The sequence below is a fragment of the Chanodichthys erythropterus genome, chromosome 1 (assembly GCF_024489055.1).
Source record: "Chanodichthys erythropterus isolate Z2021 chromosome 1, ASM2448905v1, whole genome shotgun sequence".
Lineage (NCBI taxonomy): Eukaryota > Metazoa > Chordata > Actinopteri > Cypriniformes > Xenocyprididae > Chanodichthys > Chanodichthys erythropterus.
In genome coordinates, this window is record NC_090221.1 from 9,145,390 (window position 1) to 9,167,999 (window position 22,610).

General features: G+C 36.4%; 1 protein-coding gene across 2 annotated transcripts in view; it reads right to left on the reverse strand.

Moving 5' to 3' along the window:
• The window catches only part of fgf13a (fibroblast growth factor 13a), a 138,998-nt gene extending 132,328 nt beyond the window's left edge, over window positions 1-6,670 (reverse strand). For both annotated transcript variants that reach the window (XM_067374000.1, XM_067373837.1), the window contains exons 1-2: window positions 6,476-6,670; window positions 3,698-3,871 (exon numbers count right to left, since the gene is read on the reverse strand). In XM_067374000.1, coding sequence (XP_067230101.1) covers window positions 3,698-3,746 — 49 coding nt within the window. In that variant the 5' untranslated portion in view covers window positions 3,747-3,871; window positions 6,476-6,670. The remainder of the gene's footprint in view (window positions 1-3,697; window positions 3,872-6,475) is intronic.
• Between the last annotated feature and the right edge of the window lie 15,940 nt (window positions 6,671-22,610).

Genomic DNA, 22,610 nt, shown 5'->3' on the forward strand with positions numbered 1-22,610 from the left:
TTCAAGAGTCCAACTATGCGCGAATAGCGCGATTTATTTGCACTATTCGTGCAAGTCGCGTCTGGTGTGAATGTCCCATAAGTCAAACGGCCTTTACAAAAATGGTAAGACAATGATGTCGGACGATTTTGAAGTTGGAGGTGCAAATGAGAGTTTTTCGACCGTACTTCCACCTACGACACGCGTGACCTTTCCAACATGATTACGTAATGCCTGGCGCATCGCAGAGCTACTTCAAGAAGAGCATTTGTGGTTAAAAAGTATATATTTTTAATTTTTTTAGAAAATGACAGATTGTTTTACTAGATAAGACCCTTATTCCTCAGCTGGGATTGTGTAGAGCCCTTTGAAGCTGCACTGAAACTGCAATTTGGACCTTCAACCCTTAGGTAACTGTTGAAGTCCACTATATGGAGAAAAATCCTGGAATGTTTTTCTCAAAAACCTTAAAGGGTTAGTTCACCCAAAAATTTAAATTCTGTCATTAATTTCTCACCCACATGTCGTTTCACACCAATAAGACCTTTGTTCATCTTCAGAACACAAATTAAGATATTTTTGATAAAATCCGATGGCTCAGTGAGGCCTGCATTGCCAGCAAGGCAATTAACACTTTCAGATGCCCAGAAAGCTACTAAAGACATTTAAAACAGTTCATGTGAATACAGTGGTTCAACCTTAATGTTATGAGGCGATGAGAATACTTTTTGTGTGCCAAAAAAACAAAATAAGGACTTTATTCAACAATATCTAGTGATGGGTGATTTCAAAACACTGCTTCATGAAGCTTTGAAGCTTAACGAATCTTTTGTTTCAAATCAGTGGTTTGAAGCGTGTATCAAACTGCCAAAGTCACATGATTGCAGTAAACAAGGCTTCGTTACATCATAAGTGTTTTGAAATTTCAATGGTTCACCACTGGGGGGGCGTGACGTTGGCAGTTTGATACACGCTCTGAACCACTCATTCGAAACAAAAGATTCGTGAAGCTTTGAAGCTTGAAGCAGTGTTTTGAAGTCACCCATCACTAGATATTGTTGAATAAAGTCCTTATTTTGTTTTTTTGGCACACAAAGTATTTTCGACGCTTCATAACATTAAAGGATGAGTTCATTTTCAAATAAAATTTTCCTGATAATTTACTCAACCCAATGTCATCCAACATGTCCATGTCCTTCTTTCTTCAGTCGAAAAGAAATCCCAGACATCCCAGGATTATTCTCCTTTTAGTGGACTTCAATGGCCTCCAAACGGTTGAAGGTCAAAATTACAGTTTCAGTCAAGCTTCAAAGGGCTTAAAATGATACTAGACAAGGAATAAGGATCTTATCTAGCGAAACGATCGGTCATTTTCGGAAAAAATGTAAATGTATATGCTTTATATAAACAAATGATCGCCTTCCAAGTGGTTCCGCCAAAACCACACTTTCATATTCTTCAAAAAGCTTACACTGCATGTCCTACGCCTTCCCTATTCTACTTAAGGAAAAAATGGAACTGGCGCTGCGTTCGTTCCATAAGTTGAATAGGGAAGGCGTAGGACATACGGTGTACGCTTTTTGAAGAATACGAAAGTGCGTTTTTTGTGGAACCACTTGGAAGGCGATCATTTGTTTATATAAAGGCCATTGAGTCCACTATAAGGAGAATAATCCTGGAAAAAAGCTTAATTTCTTTTTGACTGAAGAAAGACATGAACTTCATGGATGACATGGGGGTGAGTGAATTATCAGGAAAATTTTATTTGAAAGTGAACTAATCCTTTAAAAGTTGAACCACTGTAGTCACATGAACTGTTTAAAATATGTATTTAGTAGCTTTCTGGACATTGAAAGTGTTAATTGTCTTGCTGGCAATGGAGGCCTCACTGAGCCATCAGATTTTATGAAAAAATATATTAATTTGTGTTCCAAAGATGAACAAATATCTTACGGGTGTGGAATGACATGAGGGTGAGTAATTAATGACAGAATTTTCATTTTTGGGTGAACTAACCCTTTAATTTCTTTTCAACTGAAGAAAGAAAAACAAACATCTTGGATGACATGAGGGTGAGTAAATTATCAGGAAATTTTAATTCTGAAGTGAACTAATCCTTTAAGTCAACATTTGCAGTTTATGTGACTGAATCAACCTGACATCACCAGCCAAAAGCATTTTATGGGTAAGTTTAACTAGAAACAACCCTTAATGCAACAACTGCCCACATCTATTTTACAGTGTATTCACCAACCACACAAAGTGTGAATGACTTCACATAGTTTCTATGAAAACAAAAACACTCTCAATGGCAACACTGCTCATTCTGATACAGAATGCAGAAAACCAAAACCTAAAATTTCACAAATTAAATCCAAGGTAACTAACAAAAGAACAAGGGGTGGTGAGAATCCCAAAGTTAATGGAATCCTGAAAGTTTTAATGATGTAGAGGCAGCAACTGCAATATGTTTCATAATAGCTCAAAACAAATAAGACGAAAGCCGGCATGCTGAGTCAATGAGACACATACAATGCTTTGCCACATGCTGCCTAAAACAAAAAGAAAAATGAACTCCTGTCGGTTTTCAACCAAGTCTGCTGTACATTTACTATAAACTGATAATGATAAAAAATACACAAGGATATGCTATATTTTCCATAACATAATGATGAGATAGCTTTCTGTCAGTCTACTCCACCTAAAGAGGGGAATGGAATGATTTCCTTGTCTTTTCCTCGTGCACATGCGAGTTTTGTTTTTACTTATATTTTGCTGTAAACAATATTTTCCGTGATAAAATCTAAATCTATCACTTTATCATCTTTATTTCTGATCAACACTACCTTGATATCAGTAAGCCTATGGGATAATTAAACTAACTTCACAAAAGAATCAAAGATCTATGAGTCGGAAAGTCACTCTAATCAATACAAAACGTTTTATTAGAACAAGGTAACAGATTCGTTTTCGTTAAATATCTTCTGAAGTTGCTTGCTATCAAGTTCGGGTTTATCATCAGTCGGAACAAAGGACCACAGCATATTCATGTCGTTGTAAACTGGAATGAAAACCCCTCGGCAGACAGCATGCACATCAATTTATCGCTCGGAGGTTTCTTTGGCAACCCTGTAGCCCCTTTGTCTCCATGGCAATGGCTGGCCAGTTTACATCCCGTTAAAGCGCGGCTGTTCCAGAGACATGCAGAAGCTCAGTTTTACGCAATAGGTCATTTGCGCATAGCTACCCAAACAAACGATTAAGCGTCATCACACAGCGCAGATCTTTGCAAATGTGATAAATAGCCTATTTGAATAGTTACTCAGACCTACCTTTTGTGCAAGGAAGAAAACATAAAAAGGGACTTTCAACAGAATAATCATTGTTTTTATTGCAGGCTACGTTAAAGCGACAGCCCAATAATTCATCTCTGCAGAACAGACTGAATGGGAAGCTGATTTTCAGTCTTTATTATTAGGTGGCAGTTTTGTCCTATGCTCGGTTGACCAGTTAATCATTCATTATTGTTTTAATACAGTTGATATATAAACGTTTGTCCTAGACCAACGTTTCACGTGTATTTTAGCCAAATTCAATTACTGCTTTTATGTTTTCACAATTGTGCAACAATGTAACGAGTGGGAGATGAATGAGCTCACGGTCGCTTTAAACCTGTGATGCACGGCGAGGAATCGAGACGATTTAAGACTGTTCTTACCCTTTGAAGCATCCTTTTCTTCTTTAGACTTAGCCACTTTTCCGCTCATAGATCCCAGTTTGGATGTATAGATCCCGATTTAGATTAAAATCCTTCAGTCGTGTATACCCACTGTCGCTTTAGAAAATCCTTGGCAAATCCAAAACAAAGGTGCCAGGTGAGGAGATAAGAGCTCTGTAAGAAACGCATAGTAAATAAACAAAAGTACATTTTTTTTTTTTTTTTTTTTGAAAACATCAGAGAGAAAGTGATGGTTCTCGTACCTTCTATCGACATTTATCAACAGCCGTCAATGCAGTTAAACATACAGACAACAGAAGTCGAGTTTACAAAGCGCGTGGTTAGTAACAAGTCCGCCAATGTCACAATCAAACGCAGACCTTCACGTTGTGCTATTTGTTATCAACAAGGTTATCTCACCTTATCTCTTCCACGTTGTCTCCTACATTAATGCACATTGATATAGAAAAACGGCTCCCGCATGAAGCTCGAAGTGATGCAAATAAGACGAAACCCTCGCGAATGAAGCAAACCAGAGAACAAAAAGCGCGATGGAAGGAGAGGGGCTTCCACCGAGTGTTAGTCGACGTCAGCTGTGACACACTGGTCGCGAGCGCTGCTATAACATGAGGAACCACCTTTTGATACTGTAACAGAGATATTCACACATATAGGCTACCAGCCTGTTGCCAGCGTTTACAGAAACTGGGTTTGATGTAAAACAAGGCATAATGTAGTGTGAGCAACAGGATATTATTGAGTCAAAGACGAATTAGCACCTACACTATGTGGAGGAAATAAAACTGATAGCCTATCCATAATAATGGGCGGTTTACGGTAGAAAAAGAAATGTTGTAAATATTTTCAAGAAAGGTTGTTTTTAACAATGCTATAAATTCCAACAATCCCAGAATTCCATTTCATTTCCAATTCATCTTTTCAGTTGCTCGTGAAATTTAGCTTAAAGGTGCCCTAGAACTTTTTTTTAAATATGTAATATAAGTCTGAATGTGTCTGTGAAGTTTCAGCTCAAAATACCCCATAGATTTTTTTTATTAATCTTTTTAACTGCCTAATTTAGGGCATAATTAGAAATGAGCCGATTCAGGGTGTGTGGCCCTTTAAATCTGGTGCTCCACGCCCACGGAGCTCGCGCTTGCCTTAAACAACATAAAAAAAAGTTCAAACAGCTAATATAACCCTCAAAATGGATCTTTACAAAGTGTTGGTCATGCAGCATGTCTAATCGCGTAAGTACAGTGTTTATTTTGATGTTTACATTGATTCTGAATGAATTTGAGGCTGTGCTCCGTGGCTAACGGCTAATGCTACATTGTTAGAGAGATTTATAAAGAATGAAGTTGTGTTTATGAATTAAACAGACTGCAAGTGTTTAAAAATGAAAATAGCGACAGCTCTTGTCTCCGTGAATACAGTAAGAAACGATGGTAACTTTAACCACATTTAACAGTACATTAGCAACATACTAACGAAACATTTAGAAAGACAATTTACAAATATCACTAAAAATATCATGTTATCATGAATCATGTCAGTTATTATTGCTCCATCTGCCATTTTTTGCTATTGTCCTTGCTTGCTTACCTAGTCTGTTGATTCAGCTGTGCACAGATCCAGACCTTAATACTGGCTGCCCTTGTGTAATGCCTTTTATAATGTTAGGAACATGGGCTGGCATATGCAAATATCGGGGGCGTAACAGTCGGTGTTATGTTGAGATTTGCCTGTTCTTCGGAGGTCTTTTAAACAAATGAGATTTATATAAGAAGAAGGAAACAATGGAGTTTGAGACTCATGTCATTTCCATGTACTGAACTCTTGTTATTTAACTATACCGAGATAAATTCAATTTTTGAATCTAGGGCACCTTTAATATAATTATACTGTAAAAATGTAATGTAAGCACCTTATTTTCTCGAAATTACTCACGCTTGAAAAAGTTAATAACAAAGCCATTGGAAACTTCGTTAATTGCTATATGGATATTATGAACTATGTAGGCCTACATTTTAATAAGTATAGGCCTAAATGTTGTTTCATGATGAAAGTGGCTTTGTACAGCATAAAAAAAATATACATGTGGTACCAATGTTAACCACTAGGGGCATCCATTTTTAACACCCCCGCCTCCCTCCGCCCCCCGGTTGAACCCCTGGAAAGTCATTGTATAAATCGCACCGTTTAATATGACCAAACATGAGTGACTAATTCGCTCTGAATCCAGTTATAAAACATTAAAGTAGCCCTGTCTATATATATATCCGTTTATAATTCTCCTGATAAAACACTGGTAACACTCAAAACCTCAAAAATCTGACAAACTTCATTAATAAAGTCCCCAGAGTGGACAATGCACAGTCTTATCCTAACAATATTCACAAAGGGAACTGAAGAAGCTCAGCTTTACTCTATAAGCTACGAGTTACAGTATGAATATGATATCTGCATAATATCTCGAGAAACACGTTGTTGAGGATTAAAAACTGTAAACAGCAATACTTTTTAGACTAGGCTATATATATATACACACCATATTTTAAATGTGAATCGATACGTTTGTATTTATGGCTAATTATCAGGCAAAAAAAAAAAAGACTTAACAACATTACATGTTTTTAATCTGCATCATGTGATCACACGTGAAAACGCATTTCAGATTTGCCAATCAAATTGGAAAATGTCGAGGCGAGAATGATTTCGTATGGTCTTAAATTTAGTCCTGACACAGTCTCTCACATAAAATACAATGTATCTTACCTGTTTAATCGATGAAGAGATCAAGACCGATTAATTGTTCCACTCTAGGTAACTCGACCACGAAGTAAAGTTCTCCACGTAGCCTAATCTGAAGATAAATTTGTCCGCTTTTGAGACCTTTTCAGTACCACAGTTTCACTCTGAAATTGCTGGTCTTTCTTTGTCCCTGCTAATTTGGAGTTGACAGAAAAACGACATCAGACTGTGTTTATCACCTGACGGATTGTACTCCTTTGCTGCTCTGAGTGGAAGGAAACAGAAGGCGATGGTTTCAGGATCCATACTTGCTATTTTTAGCGACAGTTGGACGCCTTTCAAAGTTTCTTCCAGACTTTCTTAAAACGCTATCCAGAGCTTTAAACTGACAGTGCTGCTTTCTTATTTGTTAAATCGAACCAAATTATACAACAAACAAGGATTATGGAAGACTATTCTGAACCATTAACCATAGGTCCCACCTCCAGTATGTAACTTTCTAACCTCACTCACAATGTTTAAACTTTGTAGTATTATTTAATACTACATATACACAGGAACTCTTCTTAAATGGGCAAATGAATCCTACAAAAGGGAAAATGTAAAGGTTTTACTGTAAAGGTTTTACAGCAGAATGAAGTTTGCCTCCACAATTAATGATGGCATTTTTAGGTTGCAATCTACAAAGTCACCTTGGAGAATTCAAGAAGATGGCAGGCATAAAAAGAGGCCATCCAAGATGTGTGGGTTAAAGTGGATTATCTGAGCAGTGTATCTTCTGGGTTTGCAGTTTGTCAGGCAAGAGCTCACATCCTGAGAGAGCTGAAGGCTATTCTAACCTCCCTTTGCCCTTCAACCTTCCTCTGTTGATGCTCAAACATCTCTGCTTACATACACAGATTCTGTCAAATCTAGAGCCCAAACAAAAAAGCTTTCACTGATAAAATCTACTAGATTTGAGTTGACAGCCTTATGCTTGTTAAAGCATGTTAAAATGGTGATTTATGGTGGACAACAATGTTGACAGTTATGTGTATTATTGGAGCTAAATGCTTGAATTATTGCAGTGACAGTTATTTACAAAACAGTTAGTGTTGGAAGTCTCTTGTTCTCACATTGTAATTATTTCCTTTCAAATCTGTCATCGTCCTCTGAAATGAAGTACCACCATCATTAATGCCGAACACATTGTGCTTATTCAAATAATGTGGAACAATAAATGCTTAGTTTTTATGTACTGAACAACTACATTCCCTGAACAGAATCCCTTTGAATCCTTACGATTTAATATATTGTTTGGAGAATTTATAGATTTTGAATTGTGGTGTGCAGTATATTATCTTGGCATTTCCTTATGACGAGATCTAATACACGATATGTGTGCTGTACAACAGTGACGTGCATACAGTATCTTTGCATGTACATTGTAGTAAGACAGGACTTCAGTGTCGATTAATGGCCTCATCCTTCATTTATATTCATGAGAAGTGAGAGATGCATAAGAAATGTCTGTGCAAGGTCTGGTAGCATTAAAGAGAGGAACAGATTTCCAAACGGGGAATCAATATTTACAATGTCCAATCAGAAGCAAAAGGTCATGGAGGTCAGTGTGCTCCTGATCAATAATGAAGAATGGGGTCACCAGCTGAATGACATGATGAAAACGTCTGGCTGAAAAATGATATCACTATGCTGCAACTGACTTGTCAGTTAAGAGAAATAGTGAGATGTGTGAAAACATTGCATTTTTGATTCGGTTACACATGTTCCACTTCAGTGACATTTTGATTTTCTACCCTGATTATATAAATTAGACATCATGCATTAAATTAACAGACCGCTTATTCAACCTTGGTTTGTTGTTACATTTAATGTAAATGATTTGTTAGGGCCATATTGATTAATGGTTGGCTATAGGTCATTCATTGACTGATTCCCATACTAATATCTAGAGACCAGGGTAAATGCAGTAATGCTAATATACACAATACAATTTGTGACCCTGGACCACAAAACCAGTCATAAGGGTCCATTTTTTGAAATTGAGATTTATACATCATCTGAAAGCTGAATCAATGCGATTTCCATTGATGTATGGTTTGTTAGGATAGTACATTTTCTGGCTGAGATACAACTATTTGAAAATCTGTAATCTGAGGGTGCAAAAAAATCAAAATTCTGAGAAAATATCCTTTAAAGTTGTCCAAATGAAGTCCTTAGCCATGCATATTTTCAGTGCGACTTATGACTGGTTTTGTGGTCCAGGGTCACATTTAATAATGGTAAATGAGATGTCACATATCAAATTGCAGACTTACCATATTTCACACAATACTCACAGATTTTGTTCAAATTAAAAAATGAAATCCAGAACTGGTTAGTGAAAACAGTTTGTGATGTATAAAGTATATATATATTTTTTCAGCCCCTCTATTAATTTCCCTAAACAGTAAAAGCAAACTCAATCCTAATGATCGAGTCAAAATATGATACATCAAGTCTTTACATGCTTTTAAATCCAATGTGACTCTGCCACATTGTCCAATGTGCCACTCAGTCTTCACTCAATCAACCTTGTTAAAATAACAGTAGTTAAGATTAAAGACCATGAATTATTTCACAGCAGTGAGTCAGGGGTGTTGATTTCCAGAGGTGTCCTTGAAATGATTTTACTGATGAATGGTTGGAACGATGGTATTATGTGGGCAACAATTATCCAAATGTTCATGAAGAAAAGCTCAGCTGTGAACGCTCAGTTATGGGCTGACATTAATGGCAGCTTTACTTGCACAGCCAGGACACAGTCATGGTGATTTTCTCTAACTTGTTTTGTTAGGAAGCAATCACTTCAAAGTGACTTTGGAGAACACAAGAATAACTTTTGTAGAAGTTTTTAGTTTCATCAAAGAAGTCATAGACACTTTTCTGTCTTATTTAATCTGAGTATTTATAAGTGTACTTTAAATAAAGTCTATGTACATCTGAGCTCAAATCAACAAGCTAGTCAATTTATTTATTTATTTATTTTTTTTACAAACCAAATGCTGGATGAGAAAATATGTCATTTGAAAAGTGTTATCTTAGAGAAGTCATATGGGATTGTTCCTAAAATAATTTTCTGGGACAGAGAGAAAAGTGCAAGTTTTAAGTGCAAGTGATTTATGGACTGCTGTTATGCTGAGGTTAGAAGACTTATTTTGTAAATATTGTTATGTCCAGTGCTGTGGGCGAGGCTGATAAGGGAGTAATTAACTTACTGTTATGATCAGTTTTCTGCTACAACAGTATGACCTCATACCAAGAGCATACACACTGAAGGCTTATATAGATAATTGCCCACCACCCACAAAGGTATTTATTAACTATATCTAAGAGAGGATCTCTAATTTTCACTGTCTTTGCTGTATCAGCACTGGTATACTGCACAGATGCTAGCAACGACAGGTCCCAATGGGGTTAGGCAACTGTTAGAATTGAGGTCAAAAGCCTTGACCTGACACCACAATTCTGTCATCCCCTCTGTCTAAAATTGGCACAATTGACCCCACTGGGTTTATGGCTGCTTTTTCTACCCAAAGTGTCATCAGGCCCCATATACTCACAGAGAAGTTTTCAATCTTCGTTTAGAGGTAAAAAGAAGTTTCAAATACGTTTGCAGCGATAAACTGTTAGCTGATGCGAGCCATGTTTAGATGAATGTGTAAATATGTGCTGCGCGCTTTCATCTCAATAGCAAAATAAACAACAGAAATGACAGCGGTGAGAAAACAGCAGTTAAGAAAGCATCTGATCATAGTGATGTGGATATTTGCATGAGCTCTGCAATTCAACACTTCAGAATCAAACAGCTTTACAACATGAAAAAACAGGGTCGGTGTTGCTTTCAATTAGAACGTCTGACCTTGACAAAGTCAACAGAGGAAATGAACCGGACAAGGTTTCCACAACAAACAGGGTGGAGCCTCAGAGCGCACCTACCTATTATGTAATAGCCATGGACCAAAGGCAGTTCGAAGGTGTTTACCAGCTGAAGCGAACTTTTCCAGAAAGTTCAAGCTGTTTTGAACTCGCAAAACGAACTCTAAATAAACTTTGTTTTGGCCTGATTTTGTTCAAAATGACATCATATCATTTCATTCTTCAATTTTGCTTGAAGTATATCGGGGGGCTTAAACCTTTGGTGATCTACTGCTTTCTGGCAGTCAGTGAGTGTGATCAACCCATGGTGTATACATACCATAAAAATTTTATCTTACATTGTTACACTAAAAAGGTAGAGATACATGTAAGAATCTAAGTTTAGATCTGATTTTTGTGTGTCCTATGCCACTCTTTCGTTTTCCGGAATATATGCATTGGGTTCTATTTCATGCTGTCGTCTCTAACCCGATTTCAAAACATGTCTCCATTATGATGTTATTTTCTGCTCATCCAGCTTTAAATGGTTAGTTCACCCAAAAATGAAAATTATGTCATTAATGACTCACCCTCATGTCGTTCCAAATCCGTAAGACCTCCGTTCATCTTCGGAACACAGTTTAAGATATTTTAGATTTAGTCCGAGAGCTTTCTGTCCCTCCATTGAAAATGTATGTACGGTATACTGTGCATGTCCAGAAAGGTAATAAAAACATCATAAAAGTAGTCCATGTGACATCAGTGGGTTAGTTAGAATTAGTTGAAGCATCTAAAATACTTTTTGGTTCAAAAATAGCAAAAGCTACGACTTTATTCAGCATTGTCTTCTCTTCTGGAATCCTATCCACTGAATTGATTGAATTGATTCCATTGAATCCTTTCATCTGTCGGCGTTGGTAATGCACTTTTACGTCGCCGTGGTTGTTTTTGGCAATTAGGACATCCGCAACATGCACACTTACGCACCATTTTAAAAAATATAGCAATACCAAAATACAAACAATGTAGAATAGCTTGAATACAGCGTGCGTCTCCCTCAGACTGTAAACGAAGCTCTGGCGCACCGGATAACACGTTAGCAGTATCTTACATCAGCACGTCACAGGAAAGAAGAAGAAGAAGTGGAGTTGTGAACGCGGATTGATAACAGACCCGGAAGAGAATACAAAGATGAATAAAGTCGTAGTTGTTGTTATTTTTGGACCAAAATGTATTTTCGATGCTTCAAAATGTTGCAGATGTCCTAATCGCCAAATGACAAATCGACAACCATGGCGACGTAAAAGTGCATTACCAACGCCGACAGATGAAAGGATTCATTGGAATCAGTTCAATGGAATCAATTCAATGGAAAGGATTCCGGAAGAGAATACAATGCTGAATAAAGTTGTAGTTTTTGTTATTTTTGGACCAAAATGTATTTTAGATGCTTCAACAAATTCTAACTGACCCTCTGATGTCACATGGACTACTTTGATGATGTTTTTATTACCTTTCTGGACAGAAAACGGTCTACCGTACATACATTTTCAATGGAGAGACAGAAAGCTCTTGGACTAAATCTAAAATATCTTAAACTGTGTTCTGAAGATGAACAGAGGCCATTAATGACATAATTTTCATTTTTGGGTGAACTAACCCTTTAAGCATATTTCCTATAACAATTGTCGTGAGACAGTCACATAGGCTATGTTCAAAACTCCAATCAAATTCAGCAAGTGAATTTACAAATCCGTTTTGAGCAACTTCCATATGTGGTTTGAAATCCTATTCAAATCGAATTTCAGAAAACGCAAATCTGTTTCAGCCTGACTGCTCTGATCGGATTTTCCGTGGACTTTCTCACCCCATGTAACACATAATCGTCATATGTTGTTATAGGAAACATGTTGAAAGTTGCTGCTGAAATGAGGTTGTGTTGTTGCAAAGTGCCGGATGAGCAGAAAATGACAACATAACAGAGAAATGTATTCAGATCATAATTTTAGATAAGATTCCAATTGGATACACAAATAATCGGATTTGGACTGACAGTGTGAACGTTAATCATAAACCAGGCGAAATCCAATCAGAACAGGCAGACAGAAACGGATTTCTGGAAATTTCCGGATTTCAGACCACATATGAATGTAGTTTGAAACGTATTTGTAAAAATCGCATTTTTATGTGATTTTTTGCTGTTCACACTTGCTAAATCTGATCGGATTTCAATATGCACAAAAATCAGATTTGGACTGACAGTCTGAACGAGGCTTAAGAAATAAGGAAAGGCCAGGGCAGAAACACTATTTGTTTTCCTGTCAATTAGTTAACCTGAGCGTGATACATGAAATATCCCTTGGAATGAACAGGCATGACTCCCTATCTTCCTCTATCTCCCTCTAGTCCTCCATCTCTGCTACAGAGCCTTGAGCAGAGTTCTGTTTAACATTCCATGGGTAAACATTAGGCTTTGTTGTAGGTCTGTCCTGGAGGGTTCGGAGCTGAGGAGCTCTGGCCTGACTGATCCCCAGAAGACTAGTCTAAACAGCAAAGCTGCAGAGAGTTGGAAATACACACTGGGGAAGAAACTAGAGGAAGAAAAAGATTCTGTTATAGAGCTGGAAGTGTTGTGATATTTTGTTAGGCACAATGTGAACTTTTCTTCATGATAATGAACGAACAAAGTATGTGCGATTGTCTTGTTTTGGCATTTGATGAATCCCGGAGGTCTGAGAACTTTCTAAAATGTTAACAGCTTAGCAGAATATCTTCTTCAATAAGGGGAGAAGATTTTGTGTACTGTGGTAAGAACATTATCTGCAGTTGCCCACTGCAATCTAAAAATTAGTCCTGCATTTAAAAATGTTTGGAAACTTATGAACTGGGTCATCGGAGAATTACATGGGAGCATTGGCACTGTTTTTAGGCATTTGTGCTTCCACTTTAATCACCAGCTGCTGATAATGATAATGGTATGTAATACCAATGATACTGGTCTTGATTCATTTTTTTAATTTTTTATTTAGACAGGGTCGACGAATGAACCCAGTCCCAACAACAGTTTTAGAGGTCTTAAAAGTAAATTTTTGTAAAAAATAAATGAATGCCCATTAAAATGTTGCAGATACCACAAGGTTAGACATGGTTCATATTTTAACTTAGCAGTTCATTTACAATCTTAACTGTTGATCATCCATTGAGTGGACAAAATAATTTCTCAGTATCAGTGGGATTTTCATGTACTTTCAGACAGTAAATTCAGACAGATACATTTCTAGAGCAAAAGACATCTCCACTTCAATGGCTCATCACAGCTCTTCAGTTAAGACCCATCCAATAAAATGAAGCACTGCTAGTCTGTAGATTGAGAAAGAGAGAGAGTCAAAAGATGTGTTTACGGATTTGAGCACACATAAAGTGGCTATTTCTTTTCATCCTCCCACTAAATATCAAGCAGATTGTTTAAATGTCAGCTGCTTAGATTGGGCCGGACTGGAGTGGTGCACAGGGGCTGTGGGTGTGAAACATTACCCTTTCAGACTCACAATATGACTGTGCTAATTAACAAAGGTGCACTCGAACAAATACCAGATTAATGTCAATGGCCACATCCAGGAGACTATATAAGGCATGGGCAGATTCTTCAAGCCTGCAGTACTTCCATTTATAACTGCAGTACTGCACCCACAGGAAGGGAGTCTGAGCGCTCCGTGTGATTTAATGGTGGAAAGGGAGACAGATGTCAGAGCCAGCAGCAGTAAATGCCCCCATACTCACCTTAAGAAAATAAATGGGATGCTTCCATGTCATGACACATGTCTAGCATGAGAGATTAAACAAGCGGTCATCAGTCACGATCCACACTGATTAAACACACTGGAACATATATCTTAACATGTCATTGACATGATTAAATATATTATAAGGGGACAGATACTCTTTTTTCTTTTCACTTTTTTGTCATATGAACAACCAGTGTTATTGTTCCTTAATATATTAGGTAGCCCCTGATTCTCAGGTCAAAGAATAAAGGGAGATGTGGGCTATAGTCACACTTTTTTCAACCACTATTTAGGCCACTATTTTCAACATCTCTTAAAGGGATAGTTCACCCAAAAATGAAAATTACTCGTCATGTCGTCCCAAACCTGTAAGACTTTCGTTCATCTTTGGAACACAAATGCAGATCTTTTTGTTGAAATCTTTCTGCCCCTCCATAGACGGCAAAGTGACTTCCACTTTGATGCTTCAAAAAGTTAATAAAGTGATCATAAAACTAATCCATATGAATTTAGTGGTTTAGTCCAAATTTTCTGAAAGGACTCCATTCACTTTATATGATGAACAGATTATGACAGTTAGACAGTTATGTGACTACCACTTTTGAAGCATAAAAGTGGTAGTCACATACACTACAAAAAATGCTGTTCTTTCTTTGAATTTTTGTCTTGTTTCCAGTCCAAATATCTAAAAAATTTTAGATCAGGAAGCATTTTCTTGACAAGTAAAAATTATTTTCTTGTTTTTAGGAAAAATAAGTCAAGTTTTTCCTTAAAACAAGCAAAATAATCTGCCAGTGGGGTAAGTAAAATAATCTTAATCCAAACTGAAAACAAGAGTACATGTATATAGCTTATTTTTGGTTTGATATAATATTTTACTTACCCCACTGGCAGATTATTTTGCTTGTTTTAAGGAAAAACTCACTTAATTTTGACTTATTTTTCCCAAAAACAAGAAAATAATTTTTACTTGTCAAGAAAATGCTTCTTGATCTAAGAATTTTTAGATATTTGGACTGGAATCAAGACAAAAATTCAAAGTAAGAACAGCATTTTTTTTGCAGTTTAGCTGTCTATGGAGGGATAGACATCTCTGAGATTTCATCAAAAAGATCTTCATTTGTGTTCTGAAGATGAACGAAGGTCTTACGGGTGTCGAACGACATGAGGGCGAGTAATTAATGACAGAATTTTCATTTTTGAGTAAACTATCTCTTTAAGGTTTATTTTTGACACTACATGGTTACCCAGTTACTATGGTTGTCTAATGGCTTATTATCAGCTTAATGAAACACAAAACAATTGATGAAAAAGCAAAAAATGAAAAGAAGATTTGATCAAAAATATATTATATTTTAATTTATTCATTTTCAATTTAATTAAAAAATGGTAATTTAAAAAAATGACTTGCCCTTCAAAAATGTGACAACCTGCCAAGACAATAATATACAATATTTTCTGTTAAAATCTGCCTGTCTACTTACAGTTTTGGTTCTAATCTAAAACCTTATAGTTACTTTGATATGACCCCAGCAACAACCAGTGTTGTTCTTGATAACTATTATTAAACTACATGATTAAACTAAAGCTTTTTGTTAAATGAAATAAAGCTGAAATAATATAAAATATAAATATTAGATGAAAACTTAAACTTAAAAAAATTAAACTTTGAAATGCTGTCTTGACAACTAACTGAAATAAATAACTTTACATTGAACTACTAAAAGAAATTCTTCATTTAATTTATTCATTGTTATTTCACAGTTCCTAATTTTATAATTTTAAGATTGCTTTGATGAAGTGACTACTTCAGAAGCAGAAATCAAGACTTGTAACCCCGCACATGACCCAAAGGAGGGCAAAGTTCTGCAAGTGAAGTGGTTCTTCAATAAAATTATATATAATTTGCATAAATAATAGCTTTGGTTCATTATGCCACTGTGATTGAAAACACACCCACACATGCTCCCATGATCCCGCAGGACCTGCAGCAGGGTAAACACACGGTTTGGAATGACTGATGTCCGTATTGCGCTCTCCGAAAGGGAGGGAAACAGTAAGGACTTACATGGTGAGTCACTGCTAATCCCTGCAACCGCAGAAACAGAGACAGATATTGTGGTGCGTGCATGATGTGAAGGTTATTCTCAGACAGCCTGCTATTCTTAGGCTGTCTGCATTCGTCTGAGATGGTGCAAAGTTTATTTTTCTCTCTTTCTTCCAAAAACGTACAAAGGAAAGTGAAGTAATTACAACCTTTCTTAGTCTTCTCTGTGCCGTTTCCTTTTGGTGTGATGTTTCTCTGTTCTCACTGTTCACTGTGATGTTCGCTGCTATATATCTGTGGTCTGGCCTGCTGCCTCGCCGTCTCTGGAGAATAATCAATCTCACTAAAGGAATTCATGTGAAACTCAACCTCAGTTTGCGGTTTTATTAAGTGCATCATCTAAAACAACTTCAATATACAATATACTTACTCTACTTGTTCTGGATACTAAATGTACATGATACTAAATGGACACATATAGTATAAACAAGTACCTTTGTGCCAAGATTTTTAAAGTAATAATTCTTCCAAAAAATTATAGTCATCATTTACTCATAGTGTTTCAAACCTGTGCTTGCTTTCTTCCATGGAACACTGTAAACCCGAAAAAGTTGGCTAAACTCAGAAACATTGGTTGGCAAAACTCAATCGGTTACATCAAAATTTTTAAGTTAAGAAATTCAAAGTTTATGTAAGCAGAACTGGCAGATTTTTATTTTGTACTCTACATTTTAATTGTTATTCAATTGAAATATCTGAAATATTTTAGTAAACTAATACATTTAGGCTAACTTAAAATGATCATGTATTCTCAATGTAAACATTTTTATTAGTGGAAACTAAACAAGCATGGATAACCACCTAGATCAGTAATCCTCACTATTTCTTCCAAGTAAGTCACACCGTAGGCTTACTTGTAAGTAAGCAGGATAAAGTCAACAAGCAAGTCGCCACAATAAAAAACACGCACAGAAATACACATCTGCCTAGTACAATATGCAATGCATTTAGCCACTGCCATTCTAATAATACAAAACTGTTAAGGTGTACAAGTTGCTTTAAAGGTGGGGTGAGTAGATTTTCAAAAAACGCTGTTGGACATTGTTGATATCCGTTCACTGATGTCTAATTGATGTTGGAAAAAAAAAAGTCACATTGACTTCAATTTGACGTCCACACACTGATGTCCAATTGATGTCGAAAAAAACCCCATCAAATTGACGTCAATAAATTTTTTTATGTCAATTTGACGTCCACACACTGATGTCCAATTGATGTCGGTGTCATGAATAGCGCTTCCCCGGTTCATCCTCCAGACCGCCGGAGGGAGTCATCACCGGAATATTGATTCACGATCATTCGGACTCCAATTCCCATAGGCCCTCATTCCTGGGACTGATTACACTCACACCTGCACTGCATCACACACACAGTATTTAAGACACACACACACGCCACATATTCGTGAAGTCTTGATTAGCTACGGTGGTCGTTTCTAGGCGGTTTCTGTGGACTGATATCTTGTTATTACCTGGACTGTTTGTTACCTGTGAACCTCTGCCGCTTGCCCCCAACCTTGCCTGTTTACTGGACTGCATGTGATTGTTTGCCGCCTGTCTTGATCCTTGCCTGTGACCCGACTCTGATTCCTGCTGCCAGCCTCGACCCTTGCCTGTCCCTGTTTACGGTATTGCTCTGTCCCTGTCTGTACTACTGCTGTCTCTAATAAAGCTGCAAATGGATCCACTCACTGTTGACCCTTCATTACAGTCGGAAAAAACACATCAAATTGATGTAAATTCCAATTGATGTAAAAAAAAAAAAAAACGTAAAATTGACGTCAAAAACCTGACATCAATTTGTCGTCCACACACTGATGTCCAACTTTCAACTGTTAATTCTTTTAAATCAAGGCTAAAGACTTTACTGTTTGCTACTGCCTTTTATTAATTGGAATAATTATTAATTTATTACACAGCACTATAACTTTTACTCTCCTGTTTTAACTTGTTTTTACTTTCTATTTAGCTCTTTTAAAGCATTTTCAAATGTCTTCTTATATTGTCTTTTTATATTGACCTATGTTGCTGTTATGTTTTATGTAAAGCACTTTGAATTGCCTTGTTGTTGAAATGTGCTAAACAAAATAAACTTGCCTTGCCAAATCCAAAACTCATATTTTCATATCATACTGATCTAAAGATTAAAAAATATATGTGGCTTTCATAACAACTAATAGGTTGAACAGGCTCCATGTTTAATGCCTTGTATTTAGATAATTAGAGAGTTTAAGGGCACAAGGAAACACTATACAGTATACACACGCATGGTAATCTAACTACAACATCAGTCTGCACTTTTACCCAATAAAATGTCACAGTTTCTACACATAACAAATAAAGTATAAATAATGAACACGTCAAAATGAAAAACACAGATACTTACAAGACCAAAAGCAGGAAAAAATTTGCTTTAAAGGGTTAGTTCACCCAAAAAAAAAAAAAAAAAATGTAATTTATTACTCACCCTCATGCTGTTCCATGCCCGTAAGACCTTTGTTCATCTTCGGAACACAAATTAAGATATTTTTGTTGAAATCAGATCCGAATCACGAAAATTACTTAACACTATTTTGGCTACACTCATTGCTGGTCTGAATCAGGGCTATAGCCAAAGTGAACTAAAAGCAGACTGCACATAGCCTATCCAATTCAGAGCTAAATCGTGACTACATAGGCCATGTCATGAAATGACACTTAAATCTTGTAGATATCATTGACATTGCGAACATGATGGGATATCAACCATCTCATGCACTTCCTGTCTAAAAACTACATTAAATCATGATTGACTAAAGGTGGGCTACAAATAGCCGGTCTGACTACGAGCTAAAACATGGCTACGCTAAACCAAACACCTTGTAATCACTGTTGACTTTGCTTACATGATAGAATATCATACATCTCGCATGTTATTTTGGCAAAATCGACATGTAACCAAATGAAAGATTATTTTGACTAAAAGTGGGCTACTCATAGCTGGACTATATCGGGTCTATCGGGTCTTGAATTAACTTGTTAAAGGTTTGAAGTAAAATGAACTTCTTTAGTGAATTTCACAGTTATGTTTTACAGTGTAGCTAGCTACAAAAAGCTAATTCAGAAAATGATAACTTCATAATTTGCTAACATGGTTTGCTGAATGAATACAGCAATATAAAAACTATAACAGACCTGCTCTCAAACCTGCGTGCACCACTTGATGGTAACTCTCTAAAAACCCACATTAACATAAACTTATTAGCATAACAAAACATTAATCACTACTAAATCTCCCTCTTAACATTAATCTTGCACAAAAAAACATAAAATAACACTTAATTTTAACATTTACTCTCCCTTTTGAGTGCCATATGGGCAAATCATTCTGGGAAATATAAATCCCAACCCAGTTTCAGTAAAAATTAAGTTCATCTAAATGAAAAGAAATAAGTTCATAAAACTCAAAACAATGAAACAGTTCAGTTTACTTAAAATATGTCAGTTCGTGAACTCGAAAGAAAAAGAAAGTGCTAAATACTACAAAAAAAAATCTAATTTACTGATCTAATTTGTCTAATTTAAGTTTGTCCTGCTCAAACCAATGAATTACTTTGAGCATTAGAGTTAACAGTGAACACAAAAGATGTTAGAAAGGATATTCATGCTGCTCTTTTCCTTACAAATGAAAGCAGGGCATGTCAAGCTCCAAAAATGAAAGAAAAAAAACCCAACTTCATTAAATTACCATATAAATGATCGGTGCATTTATTCATTTACCAGATGCTTTTATCCAAAGCAACTTCTAAATGAGGAACATTAACTGTAATTGCCAGCAATAGTCATCAGAAAGCGAGATATTCACATACATATTATATTCCAAGTCTTCTGAAATCAAACAATAGCTTGATGCAAGAAACAGACTACAGTTATTTCTTATCATCCCCAGATAATATTTCCCAGTGCTGTAGTTCACAAATCTCAATTGTGCTATTTAAATATGCGCATATTTAAATGTGGCACATCCAGATTGGTTACAAGACACACAAGAACCAATAATGTTTAGCATGTCTTGATGTACAGTGTTTAAATATATCCAAACCAGTAAGATTTTTTTAGATAAGGTAAGTTTTAAACAAAACTTTAATTTCATATTTTTTCTCACACACAGCTATAATACGACTTCAGTAGACTGCCAATATAATACATGAGTCGTATGTACCACTTTTACAGTATTGGGCCTATTTTTGTAGCTCAACAGTCCCTTGCTGTCATTGCTTGAAAAGAGCAGCATTTTGCCTAACATCTCCTTTTGTGTTCAAAATAGTAACTAGGTTTGAAACAACATGAGAGTTAGAAAATAATGATGAAACTATTCCTTTAATAATGTAGTGTGGATCATGGGAACATGAAGCATCTGAAACAGTGCAGTCTTGTACCTGTTATTATTTCCTGATATAGTTAACACTGCAAAATTCACACCTTTACACCTCTCTTCATCCCTTTTATCTGCACATTACGATACACCCAGTCAGGTGCTTTTCGAGGCCAAAAATAAGTTTGTACAAATGGCTTGGGGACTCTAATGAGCTACACTGGACTTATGCAGAGTTCACAAGGCCTGGGACCTCTGCGATCTGCTTACCTACCCAGAGTGAAGATGCTCTCCATAATCGATTGCACTGATCAGGCGTTACATTTTTATTATCTACTGCACTGGGCTGATCCTTCGCAGTAGACTCTAATCTAATTGGAGACGGCACCAATTCCCAGCAGCACAGGGCAGCTAGACAGACGCACATCACTGCTGAAATCAATGGTGCTGTGTTATAAATCAGCTGCAGTTCCCGCATGCTCCACATAACCACATCACCCTGCCCTGCTATCATCCCACATGCTTGGTATCAAGCGAAAGCTGTTACTCTGTAAAGCTAAGCGTATCCCATTATTCATCACATTCAGAAACTTATTTGCCCTGAAACTGCGAGATTTAGAGTAAAACTTTACAGTGGCTATTACATTATTTGTTAGTGAAACAAGGAGTTATATATTTTATTGGTAGAGATAATTGTGTATTTGTAAAATGTCTACAACTGCTTTTTATCAGTTAATTAGAAGCATTACAATTAAACTGTCATCTGTTACATACAGTAGGGACTACTAACCAGATATTTACAAGTTTATTTTAAATTGCAAACTAAGTATTGAAACTAAAATGTGTAAATAAAGCTTAACTTGCATTTATATAACACTGTGGATGCACCCAAAATCGCATACTTCCCTGTATAGTAGGCGAAAAACAGTATGTGACAAAAGAATTCACAGAACTCATAAAAGACTTTACTATCCCATGAGGACACTGGCGAGGATTTGTGAATGGCAGTGAAGCGACGCAAATGACGTTTATAGGTCACATGATAATGACAACCTGACGGATTTAGTATGTCCACATTACATTGATAGTTTATACTACACACATTCATATTATTTAGAACATTTTTTAGCAGTCGCAAAGTAATTATTATTCAAAATTAGTAACTAAGAGTATGCGATTTTGGACACAGCCTGCAATTGTGTCTCGTTGTGTAATGAAAAGTTATTCACAACCTGCAGTCTTCATGCTTACTTAAAGCGTTAATTCACCCAAAAATGAAAATAATGTAATTTATTACTCACCCTCATGCCGTTCCACACCCGTGAGACCTTCGTTCATCTTCGGAACGCAAATTAAGATATTTTTGTTGAAATCCGATGGCTTATCTGAGGCCTGCATAGCCAGCAATGACATTTCCTCTCTCAAGATCCATGAATGTACTAAAAACATATTTAAATCAGTTCATGCGAGTACAGTGGTTCAATATTAATATTATAAAGCGACAAGAATATTTTTGGTGCGCCACAAACAAAACAAAATGACTTATTTAGTGATCGACGATTTCAAAACACTGATTCATGAAGCTTCAGAGCGTTATGAATCTTTTGTGCCGAATCAGCGGTTCGGAGTGCCAAAGTCACATGATTTCAGCAGTTTGGCGGTTTGACATGCAATCCGAATCATGATTCGACACAAAAGATTCATAACCCTCTGAAACTTCCTGAAGGAGTGTTTTGAAATTGGCCATCACTATATAAGTCGGTATTTTGTTTTTTTTGGCACACCAAAAATATTCTCGTGAACTGATTTAAATATGTTTTTGAGAGAGGAAATGTCATTGCTGGCTATGCAGGCATCACTGAGCCATTGGATTTCAACAAAAATATCTTAATTTGTGTTTCGAAGATTAACAAAGGTCTTACAGGTGTGGAACGGCATGAGGGTCTGTAATAAATGACATTATTTTCATTTTTGGTGAACTAACCCTTTAAACATCAAATACAAGAAATACGTCATG